At 47.1% G+C, this 12500-nt stretch overlaps 1 protein-coding gene across 2 annotated transcripts in view; it reads left to right on the top strand.

Annotated features, from left to right (window-relative positions):
- Positions 1-12500, top strand: part of galnt18a (UDP-N-acetyl-alpha-D-galactosamine:polypeptide N-acetylgalactosaminyltransferase 18a) — a 205618-nt gene that overhangs the window by 162470 nt on the left and 30648 nt on the right. For both annotated transcript variants that reach the window (XM_015965286.3, XM_054733428.2), the window contains exon 9: positions 4703-4798. In XM_015965286.3, coding sequence (XP_015820772.1) covers positions 4703-4798 — 96 coding nt within the window. The remainder of the gene's footprint in view (positions 1-4702; positions 4799-12500) is intronic.

Here is a 12500-nt window from a genome sequence, read left to right as displayed (position 1 = left end):
ATGGAAACCGTGTTCCCTCGCCCGGACGTGGGTCACCAGGGCCCCCCTCTGGAGGTGGGGCACGTTGGGTAGGCGGGGCTTTCACCCATGGAGCCCAGCCGGGCACAGCCCGAAGAGGAAAGGTGGATCCCCCTTCCCATGGGCTCACCACTCGTGGGAGGGGCCGAAGGGGTCAGGTGCAGTGTGTGACGGGTGGTAGTCGAGGGCGGGGACCTTGGTGGTCTGATCCTCGGCTACAGAAGCTGGATCTTGGCACATGGAGTGCCACCTCTCTGGTGGGGAAGGAGTCTTGAGTTGGTGTGTGAGGTCGAGAGGTTCCGACTAGATACAGTCAGACTCACCTCAACGCATGGCTCTGGCTCTGGAACCAGTTTCCTTGAGAGGGGTTGGACTTTCTTCCAATCTGGAGTTGCTCCCACTGAGAGGCGCCGAGCAGGGGTGGGCACACTAGTTGCCCCCCATCTTGGTGCCTGTACGTTGGGGTTTACCCCAGTGAATGAGAGGGTAGCCTCCTTCCGCCTACGTGTGGGGGGACGGGTTCTGACTGTGGTCTGTGCTTATGCACCAAACTACAGTTCAGACTACCCACCCTTTTTGGAGACCATGGAGGGGGTGCTGGAAAGCACTCCTTCAGGTGACTCCCTCGTTCTGCTGGAGGACTTTAACGCTCACGTGGGCAACGACAGTGAGACCTGGAGAGGTGTGGTTGGGAGGAAAGTCCCCCTGATCTGAATTCGAGTGGTGTTTTGTTATTGGACTTCTGTGCCAGTCATGGATTGTCCATAATGAACACCATGTTCAGACATGAAGGTGTCCATATGTGCTCTTGGCACCAGGATACCTTAGGCCGCAGCTCGATGATCGACTTTGTTGTTGTTTCATCTGACCTGCGGCCGCATGTCTTGGACACTCGGGTGAAGAGAGGGGCGGAGCTGTCAACTGACCACCACCTGGTGGTGAGTTGGCTCAGATGGTGGGGGAAGATGCCGGTCAAATCAGGAGGGCCCAAACTTATCACGCGGGTCTGCTGGGAACATCTGGCAGAGTCTCCTGTCAGAAGGAGCTTCAATTCCCACCTCCGACAGAACTTCCAAAATGTTCCAGGGGAGGCGGGGGACATAGAGTCTGAATGGACCCTGTTCCGTGCCTCCATTGTTGAGGCGGCCGCCCGGAGCTGTGGTCGCAGGATCGTCGGTGCCTGTCGTGGTGGCAACCCCCGAACCCGCTGGGGGACACCGGTGGTTAGGGATGCTGTCAAGCTGAAGAAAGAGTCCTATCAGGTCTTTTTGGCCTGTGGGACTCCAGAGACAGCTGACGGGTACTGGCAGTCCAAGCGGAACGCGGCTCGGGTGGTCGCCGAGGCAAAAATCCGGGCAGTGCGCTACCAACACTATCTATAGTGGGGACGGTGTGCTGTTGACCTCTACTCAGGACGTTGTGGATCGGTGGGCAGAATACTTCGAGGATTTCCTCAATCCCACCGACACGTCTTCCAGTGTGGAAGCAGAGTCTGGGGACGTTGGGTTGGCCTCTCAATTCTCTGGTGCTGAGGTCACTGAGGTGGTTAAAAAGCTCCTCTGTGGCAAGGCTCCAGGGGTGGATGAGATCTGCCCGGAGTTCCTTAAGGCTCTGGATGTTGTGGGGCTGTGTTGGCTGACGCGGCTCTGCAATATCGCGTGGACATCGGGGGCAGTCCCACTGGACTGGCAGACCGGGGTGGTGGTTCCCTTATTTAAAAAGGGGGACTGCAGGGTGTGTTCCAACTACAGGGGGATCACACTCCTGAGCCTCCCTGGTAAGGTCTATTCAGGGTTCTGGAGAGGAGGGTCCATCGGATTGTTGAACCTCAGATTCAGGAGGAGCAATGTGGTTTTCGTCCTGGCCGTGGAACACTGGACCAGCTCTACACCCTTAGGGGGATCCTGGAGGGTGCGTGGGAATTTGCCCAACCAGTCTACATGTGTTTTGTGGATTTGGAGAAGGCATTTGACCGCGTACCTCGTGGGGCCCTGTAAGGGGTACTCCGGGAGTATGGGGTACCAGGCCCTCTGATACGGGCTGTTAGGTGTGACCGGCATCAGAGCTTGGTCCGCGTTGCCGGCAGTAAGTTGGGCTCGTTCCCATTGAGAGTTGGACTCCGCCAAGGCTGCCCTTTGTCACCGATTCTGTTCATAACCCTTATGGACAGGATTTCTAGGTGCAGCCAAGGTGTGGAGGGCATCCGTTTTGGTGGCCTGAGGATCAAGCCTCTGCTTTTTGCAGATGATGTGGTCCTGTTGGCTTCATCAGAACGTGATCTTCAGCTTTCGCTGGAGCGGTTCGCAGCCGAGTGTGAAGCAGCTGGGATGAGAATCAGCTCCTCTAAATCCGAGACCATGGTCTTGATTCGGAAAAGGGCAGAATGCCTTCTCCGGGTCAGGGACGAGGTCCTGCCCCAAGTGGAGGAGTTTAAGTATCTTAGGGTCTTGTTCACCAGTGAGGGAAAACTGGAGCGTGAGATCGATAGGTGGATTGGTGCTGCATCTGCAGTGATGTGGGCGTTGTACCGATCTGTCGTGGTGAAGAGAAAGCTGAGTCAGAAGGCGAAGCTCTCGATTTACCGGTCCATCTACGTTCCTACCCTCACCTATGGTCATGAGCTTTGGGTCATGACCGAAAGAACGAGATCGCTGATACAAGCGTCCGAAATGAGTTTTCTCCGAAGAGTGTCTGGGCTCTCCCTTAGAGATAGAGTGAGAAGCTTGGTCATCCGGGAGGGGCTCGGAGTAGACCCGCTGCTCCTCCACATCTGAGGAACCAGCTGAGGTGGCTCGGGCATCTGGTCAGGATGCCTCCTGGACGCCTCCCTGGTGAGGTTTTCCGGGCACGTCCAACCAGGAGGAGACCTAAAGGTAGACCCAGGACACGGTGGAGGGACTATGTCTCTCACCTGGCCAGGGAACGCCTTGGGATTCCCCCGGAGGAGCTGGCCCAAGTGGCTGGGGAGAGGGAAGTCTGGGCCTCTCGCCTTAGGCTACTGCCCCCGCGACCCGTCTCTTGATAAGCGGATGAGATGGATGGATGGATGGATGGATGGATGGATGGAATATAACCTCAGTCCCTTTCTACTTTTTGTATATAATCACTGACATTTTAATTTACCTTTTTATAATTACTTAATACATTTGAGTTATAGATTTTTCAATTATAGCAAGTGTAGTTGATTCTTTAATTTCTCTGTTAAGGGCGTTCCACAATCTTACACCATTTACAGAAATATCACATTCCTTCATTTTGGTTCTGAATTTAGGTTTTTAAAGACATCAGTCCCATTTAACACGTGCCCACTTACTCTCTTATGAAACATTTTCTGAATATTGGTTGGTAAATTACTCGTATTCGCTCTTTACATTATTTGCAATATTTTCCACTCTACCAAGTCAGGAGATGTCAGTATTTTATATCCAATGAATAATGGATTAGAGTGATTTTTGAGTCTGTGGATGGTTTAGACCTGGTTTTAGACATAAGTTAGATGTTTATTCATCACCTACACTTTCTTCAATCCAGCAGATGGACAAACCTAAAGGACTCTTCCGTGACATAGTCACTCAGGGGGTGACGCTGGGTCTGCTACCTTCACTCAGGCCGAGGGATATCTTAGAGGCAACCCAACATGCATGTTTTTGATCTGTGGGAGGAAGCCCTCACTTGCATAAGGAAAGCAGTTGCATCTGCAGCTTTTAACAGAGCTACAACCTTCAGCCTGATTCTACGTCTCATCCAATCAAAAAGTGCAATCTGTGACCAACGTGGATCCTTAAGCGGCTCCGGTCAGATTTGACAAAGAAGTGAGACCCTGTGGGAAAATTATGACCCTGATGGTGAACAGCCTCAGTTTGGAGAAACTGACCTGGACTGATAAGCTAACAGCTAGTTGCAGCAGGACAGATTTGGCGCTTTCTTAAAACAACTCAGAGTTGTGGTACAGAGTTTAAGTGAACCCTGTTTTATTTATTATTGTAGATTTTGTGTTGAGAGTTTTATTGTAGAAAACACAAATTGTGGACATGAAATCAAACTTCCTGCACAGCTGTGTTCAATTTCAGTAGCCCAGAGTTCCAGAGGCAAACCTTTATCTCTGCTCATCATCAGGTGCCATAAACACAAGGAATATTTATTATTATTATTGTTATTAGTAGTTGTAATAGTAGTAGTAGTATTGTTATATATATCATCTAAAACATGTGCTACAGAAACCAGCAGCAGTAGGTAGTTCTGTAATTGGAACTAAGAAAAAGGCTTTTGGATCACGGGAGGATCTCCAGCCTGCATCATATAAACCTTCAGAGGTCCAACCGTGGGTCGGCTCTGACAGCAGAAGTGGGACCAATCCCTCGTGTTTTATGTAAACCATCATAATCAGCTGACATAATGAAATATGTTCCGGATTTACCGTCCGTTAAACTCAACTCTAAACCCCTGTCAGGAGGTTTCTACTCAGATTCATCTTTAAGCAAATGGAAATAAATGTTTTAGTGTTTGCAGCAAAAGAAATCCTGAAAACTGTTTTTATTAAAGATTGTTATCTACTGATGAAGGAAACATTCTGAACTATTGGATTGCTTACTGATCTAAATAAGTTGTTGTGCTCTGACTTCATGTTTCCTACTTGCTTCCCACATTTCTTTTGAATTTTCTGTCTCCCTGTGATTCATTCCAGTTGAAGAACAGCCTGAGGAACGACCTGTGTCTGGATCAGGGACCTGACACGGACAACGTGCCCATCATGTACCTCTGTCACGGGATGACACCTCAGGTCAGTGAGTTTCCATTCTCATCTCCTCTGTCTGATGTAACGGCAATAAACTCTGATCACACAGGAAGAGGCGCCAGATAATTCCACTCCTTCACCCTTTCATAATCTAAAACGAGGGAGTTAAGCAGAGCAACCATCACATAAATGTGCATTAGAGGTTTGTGTGAGATCCTTTTATTCTCGGTGTGTGAAGGAGCTCTATTTGTGCTACAAATTGGGGCAAAGTCTCCATGTTTAATTGTGGTATAGGAAGGTTTTTGGTGTTGGCCAGCTGCGAAGGAACACAGGAGGATCGTTCAAACTGGAATGTGGAAAAATCCCTGAGATCTGAGCGTTAGCTGCTTTAAAAAGCTATTTGAGATCATTTTAGGAACATTTTCTTGCTTCAGTGGTCACAGTTTTGATTGGAATTAAGGTAAATATTGTATCTATTTGAGAATGTTTAAAAAATGCCATCATCATCCCCTCTTCCTGTCTTAAGCTGAATTTATGCTTCTCCATCAGCTCCAACAGGGAGACACACGCACGCACGGAGACGTTTAGCCCTCATGCTTCTCCGTCTCCTGGAGAGTGTTGCAAAGCAATTCCCCGCCAGGACAGCAGAGGGCGTAGCGCTGCTCTGTGGTATCCTGTCATGTATCCGGTCCAAGATAGTGTGTTTATATTGTGTTTTTTTGAATTTAAGAGACTTTTTAACACAGACAAATTTGTCTCTCATCCTCCTCCACCTCTTCATGCGCTCGCCACCTCTAAACCCACGTTTCCTGTCATTTCCGTCCACAAATAAAACGCTTGCTGCGCATCTTTTCACTCCTGCAGTCACGGGGGAATTAAACGTTCATATTTTTAGAGTTTTTTCACGAGGTATTCTTCAAGCTTCTCTGTGTCTGCCGCTAGTTTTCCTCAACTCTCTTTATGTTTTTGAGGGCGCAATGGTGGCGGTGTAGATGACAGCGGCGTCCTGACCAATCACAAGCTTGCATTATCCGTCTCGATGTACGGATGTTTAGAAAAGAGAGCTTGACTCCGTCCGTCCTTGTGGGGCTCTCCAGCAGGCCTGCAAGGGTGGATAATGGCGTTGCGTGTCTCCGCGCTGACGCAGACGCATGACTCAGGCTTTACGTGTGCTTGTTTTGCTATTAGTAGACTTTTGTCACATATCACTATCCACCCACTTCTGAGCTTAAATTATCAGCTGGAGCATCAGGATTAGTACTTTCATCAGAAACCTGCCATCTCCCACCTCGATTACTGCAACGCCCTTCTAACTGGTCTTCCAGGCTGTACTGTGAGATCTCTTCAAATGGTCCAGAACGCAGCGGCGCGTCTGGTCTTCAATTAGCCAAAAAGAGCACACGTCACCCCTCTGCTCATTGAGCTCCACTGGCTACCGCTAGCAGCACGCATCAAATTCAAATTGCTAACACTAGCATACAAAGTCCGAGACGGTACGGCTCCCATCTACCTGAATCCTCTTGCAAAGGCTTACGTCTCGGCCCGGCCGCTCCGGTCATCACAGGATGGTCGGCTAGCAGTGCCTACACCACGCTCAGGACAATCCAGACTCTTCTCATGCAGCGTTCCACAAATGTGGAATGACCTTCCAAGCACTACCAGAACTGCGGCTTCCTTTTCAATTTTCAAGAAACTCCTGAAGACCCTGCTCTTCAGAGAGCATCTTCTTAACTAGCACCCTCCCTGCACCCGTCCCCCCTCTCTACTGTCCACCCCTTGTTCCCTCCTCTCCATGATTGATGTCAAGTTGTTGTTGTTGTTGTTGTTAGCCTCAAGGGCAACATGCAGATTATCACTTGTAAGTCGCTTTGGACAAAAGCGTCTGCTAAATACATCAACATAAACATAAACATATCCAGTTCTAGACATGTCTACTGCCCCCTGGTGGAGGGTCTACAGGTGGCAAGGACGGGTTTTCTTTAAAATCAAAAACATGTTTTTTGACCAAGGTCCTAATGGGTCTCCTTTAACATCATCGTGTAAAAGGTACAGTTATTAAAAATAAATTATTATTATTTTTATAATTATTATTACTATTTATGAAGTTTCCTGGGAACTTTGGCTTCACATTTGTAACTCGTTAACGGGAAACTGGCGTTTGTCGTTAGTGAAAGGCTGTTCTGGATTTTGTCCTGCTTGATTCAACTTGAATAATTTGGCTCATTTTCCCTGCAGACACACACATTTTGTCTGTGATCCAATTAAACTTTGCATCTTGGAGCTATTTCTGATAACTCCTTTTGATTCTATTTATTGAGGTTCAGAGGATTTCTCACTTCCCACACACACTAGTTCGTTGGCTGGACTTCCTGGTGCCACTCATCCGTTTTCATGACAACAGGAACCACTTCTTCCAAGTGTTATTTTCTACAGCTTGCAGGCGTTGTGGTGTGCATCTTTCTGGAATATGAAGACATTGTCAGGATATAAACAGGAGCAGTCCATAAAAAGGGTCCAGTCAGCCACGAACGCAAGTGAAATCCACAATATTTGAGGCTCAATCATAAGTTTAGTCCCAAACGACGATTAAATAAAGATTTCAGGTAATATTTAGAGTGTCTGTACACTGAAGCAAGAAAATATTCTTTATATCTAAAGTCTAAATAACCTGATGCTGAAATACGACTTTTAATTAAATTTTTTCCACCTGAAGCAAAACATCACAGCTTCTCCTAAATCGCAGCTACATTTTAGCTTCCTGTTACCAACACTTATCTGCAGAAACATCTTTGGCAGCTTAAACTTCTTTTTTAAATCGTTATGTGGTTTTACGTCTCATTTATTATGGATGCACCTCAGAAGGCAGCAGAACAAAAGGAGAACATCACATCGGTTCATCATCACGCCGTTAACTGGCTCCTCCACCGAGGTCATCCGCTGGTTTGTGGAACAAGAACACAAAATAGTGGCTGAAAACCAGATTAAAGAGCTGTGTGTGTGCTCGGTGATCGGTCACAGTAGGCTCTCTTTGTTTAAAACAGATGTTGACCTCTGCAGCTTTAAATGATCCGTTCTAGAGAGGATTCTGCTGTTTCAGGTGTTGATCAGGTAAAAAAGTTTTGGAGCTTCGGTGCCTCTGAGGCGATCGTTTCTAGCTGTGGAAGGTTATAATTTATGGCAATAAAAATGCCACATAATGAGAGAGGAGAGCACAGATCTGCAGTAAAAGGGCCGATACATCACCGCGATGTAAAGAGGCTGCTGCGCTTCTGCAATTAAACTTTTTAGCCTTTGCAGCTGAAATAGCAGAAAAGTTGTGATGGAGTCACCGACGGGGGGTGCTGCACTCGTGGCCTGCTTAATGGAGATTTCAGGCAAAAGCAATTTAAAAATGGTCATTACTTTTATGGCTTTGAAACTTCCTCATGAAATAAAAGCGTAAATTTAGCTGCCAGTTTCTAGAGTGGGGAATATTCAGATCTAAACTCCTGCGCGCGGCTGGGCCGGCTGCCTTCTGATCAGCTGTCTGCAGACGTTAAAAGCCTCGACTTGTTTGTCGGTGAAGTTAATAGCTTTGACCGCCGGTGACATCACTGGCGTCTCTCATTTTACCTCCAGTATCACCCCCCCCCCCCCCCCCCCCCCCTCTGAGACAGCATTGTTGAATCACTGCATTTTTTTTTAATCTGCCTATTATTTATTTTCTTATTTGAGCTGAAGAGACTGAACCGGCTTATGAAAATGATCTGTTTTCATCACAGTAGGCAGCCTGGTGGATTTGCTTTGTTTGCTGCCACACAGACTTCTATTCTGGGAAATGTTTTTATGTCCACAACATGAGTTTGCATCCGGATAATCGGGACTTGGACAGGAAGTTAGGAGGTAAATGTATTCAGCCTGTGGCAGGTAGAAGTCCCAGTCTGCTCTCCTCGAGCTGAACCCGATCGGCCAGCCTCCCTCTCCTCCTCCAGGATGATGAATGATGCAGCTGTGTTCATCCGACTGCTGAGATGTTCATCTGTTTTCACAAAGTACCCAAAAGTAACCCAACAGACTTATTATTAGTTTTAGTAACAAAAGTAAACTTTTTTGGTAAATCTAAACCATCCATCATTTTCATCCGCTTATCCGGAGTCGGGTCATGGGGGCCTAAGTGGAGAGGCCCAGACTTCCCTCTCCTCAGCCACTTGGGCCAGCTCCTCCGGGGGAATCCCAAGGCGTTCCCTGGCCAGGTGAGAGACATAGTCCCTCCAGCGTGTCCTGGGTCTACCTTTAGGTCTCCTCCCGGTTGGACGTGCCCGGAAAACCTCACCAGGGAGGCGTCCAGGAGGCATCCTGACCAGATGCCCGAGCCACCTCAACTGGCTCCTGTCGATCTAAACCAAAACCTTCAAAATTGAAAAAGTTTGAGTTTCTGTCTATTTTATGGACCATTATGATGACGTGCACACACATTCTGTTCGTTGCATCCAGCCTGGAGACACGAGAGCTTCTTCAGACGCCGTTCTGATATTTGGAGTTAAGCGAAAAATTTCAATCCTGCTTTCAGACAGATTTCCGCTTACGCAAATGCACGAGTGACTTAGAGTCGTAATTTGCACCCTGAACGGCGTCACGTCTCCAGATAGCGGGGATTTTTAAAGCCTTTTCAGGGATAAGTCAAGATAGCATCAGAATATTTTATGCATAAGAGAATCAGCGAGAGGAGCTAATCACTTTATGGACTCCAGATATTTCAGCTTTTGAATTAGAGGAGCGTGCACATGCATAACGATCCCAATAAAATAATTTGGATGTTATTTTCTGTCCTGTACCTGCAGAGGTAATTATAGACGGATTATGGCTGTTGGAGTAAAATGGTTCGTTCACACATTTTTAAATAAGCTGATTCTTTTTGTTTCAGCCTAATGAAATGTTCCGCTTCAGTGAAAAACGTGACTTTGACTGAGGCACGGCGAAACAAAACCAACCCTATTCCATTATGAAACACTTCTATTGATGTAGGCTCATTGCTTCGTGTCAAAGTGAGGCCTTGTTCAGTTTGAGGGTGCAGAGAGAAACCAAGACATCTAATATTCCTCAAATCTTTATAACGTCTCATTCTATTGTTTTTTATTCTTTTTCTTTTATAGTTTTATTCCCCAAAGTCCCTCTCTTCCCCTGTTAGGATCTTTTTCTTTCATTTTGATTTCAATTCAATTCTATTCAAAAATACTTTATTAATCCCAGAGGGAAATTGATTTTAAAAAATGGGTTTAGCTCATTTGGGATTTGTGGCTTCAGTTGAGGTATTATTTCAACCTTCCCAATGTTAATCAGCTGCTCCCGATTGTAAACCAGCTTGTTGCCATGGTTACGCATCATAACAAATGCTCAAAAAGTGAAAAAATAGCAGTAAAAATCCTCCAAGCTTCACAGCACCAGAAACAGAAAAGTAAAATGTCCGAAAAAATACTGTTTTTCTTGAAAAACTAGAAGAAAAAATGTCCAAGAAAAGCTAAACTTACATATAGACAGAGCTACTCCAACATGCAGCCACCCAGAGCAGCGCAGTTCCGGAAATTTGTCTAATCCCCCAGATTACCGTTGAGTTGTCACCAACGAGCAGGAATCCAGGTGAGAATAAGACTTCTCTTATTGCGTGGTTTATCTAGTAAACATCGTGATCTTCTAGCTTCTTGTCCTTTGTTTGGTGACCTGAGCGCTACTTCCGCATTCCCGCTAGGCCGCGTTGCGGCGCGGTATCTCCGTCCAAGTTTTTTAAGGTCGGTTTATCCTCATTCCTCAGTGGTTTCTCCTCCTGTTCCCTCCATAAGTGGTTTTTATAAACACCGTGGATCTAACCCTGCTAATTTACGTCCACTAACTCCAGCTGTTTGTGTAGTTTCTGATTCGTCCACCTCACTCAGCATGGCTCTATTAAACACCCGCTCTGTTAACAATAAGTCCTTCCTGCTCAATGATCTAATTCTCTCTAAAAGCCTGGATTTTCTGTTTCTGACTGAAGTTTGGCAGCAAACATCTGATTATTCTGGTCTGATTGAACTCTGCCCGAGTGGTTATTCTTTTCTTAGCCAGCCCCGGGGTTCTGGTCATGGTGGAGGCCTAGCTGTTGTTTTCAGAGACCATCTTCCATGTAGCTCTACAACCTCTGGTCGCTTTGCTACCTTTGAACTGCGGCTGATTAAAGTTGGGCGTAAGGACCCGTTCTACTGTGCTGTGGTCTATCGTCCACCTGGTCCAAACAGTTCTTTCCTTCAGGAGTTTAGGGACTTTCTATCCTCCACTGTGAAGCTGTCCAGACTGGTGATTGTTGGTGACTTTAACATCCACGTTGATGATCCCTCCGATCACTTTGCCATGAATTTCTCCAGCCTTATGGACTCCTTCAGCTTTACCCAGCATGTTTCTGGCCCCACACACACCAGGGGGCACACTCTAGACCTTGTTTTTACCCTGAGTCTAAATGCTGACAGTGTTTGTCCTGAGGATGTTTATATTTCAGATCACCTTTGCATTTTCTTTAACTTGTCAGTTTCTGCGTCCCCACCTCCTGCTCGCCGTATGGTTAGTTCTCGTTTTCTTAATGAGAGCACAGCTAGCAATGTTTCTGCTGCTTTTGATCCACCCTGTTCTTCTGATAACGACCCAGATTCCTTAACTTCTCAGTTTAACGAGCACTGCCTCTCCATTCTGGACAACATCTGTCCTGTCAGAACCAGATCAGTTCCTGCAGTGAACCCTACTCCCTGGTTTAATGACAGCCTTCGCAGCCTAAAGCGCCAAAGCAGAAAAATTGAGCGTTTGTGGAAGAATACCCATCTCCACGTCCATCTGCTGCACCTAAAGACCTGACTGCAGCCTTTGACACTGTTGACCATCACCTGCTACTGGAGAGGCTGAGAGACTGGGTAGGCCTATCAGGAACTGCTCTGGAGTGGTTCTCCTCTTATCTCTCTGAGCGCTCCTTTTCTGTGGCCGTCTCCATGTTTAGGTCCTCCACCACCTCTCTTACCCATGGTGTCCCACAAGGTTCTATGCTGGGGCCTCTGCTCTTCCTCCTCTATCTGCTTCCTCTTCAGCACATCCTGAGCTCCTTCAAAGGAATCTCCTACCATCTTTATGCAGATGACATCCAGCTGTACATCTCCTTTAAGCCCCATGATATGTCTAAGCTGCAGCTGTTACACACCTGCTTAGACTCTATCAAAACCTGGATGGCTGGGAGCTTTCTTCAGCTGAATGAAGATAAGACTGAGATCCTCATCTGTGCCCCAGACAAGCTGGTTCCCAAAGTCAGAGACTCTCTTGGTCAGCTTGCTTCTCACACCAAACCTTCTGTCAGGAATCTTGGCGTGACCTTTGACCCAGCTCTCACCCTGGATTCTCATGTCAATTCTCTTGTTCGCTCTTCCTTCTTCCATCTCAGGAACGTTGCTAAGCTGAGTCCCATTCTGTCCCGCTCTGAACTTGAGACAGTTCTCCACACCTTCATCTCCTCACACTTAGACTACTGTAACTCTCTTTTCACGTGTCTGAGCAGAACCTCCCTGAACCGTCTACAGGTGGTTCAGAACGCCTGTGCTCGGCTTCTGACCAAGTCCTCCAAACACACCCACATCACCCCGCTTCTCCTCCAGCTTCACTGGCTGCCAGTCAACTTCAGGGTTCATTTCAAGATCCTGGTTCTGGTCTACAGGGCCTTACATGGACAAGCACCATCTCACATTGGTGATCTTCTTAGTCC

Source organism: Nothobranchius furzeri, chromosome 4 (assembly GCF_043380555.1).
Source record: "Nothobranchius furzeri strain GRZ-AD chromosome 4, NfurGRZ-RIMD1, whole genome shotgun sequence".
Lineage (NCBI taxonomy): Eukaryota > Metazoa > Chordata > Actinopteri > Cyprinodontiformes > Nothobranchiidae > Nothobranchius > Nothobranchius furzeri.
This window is presented reverse-complemented; position numbering and strand designations above follow the sequence as displayed.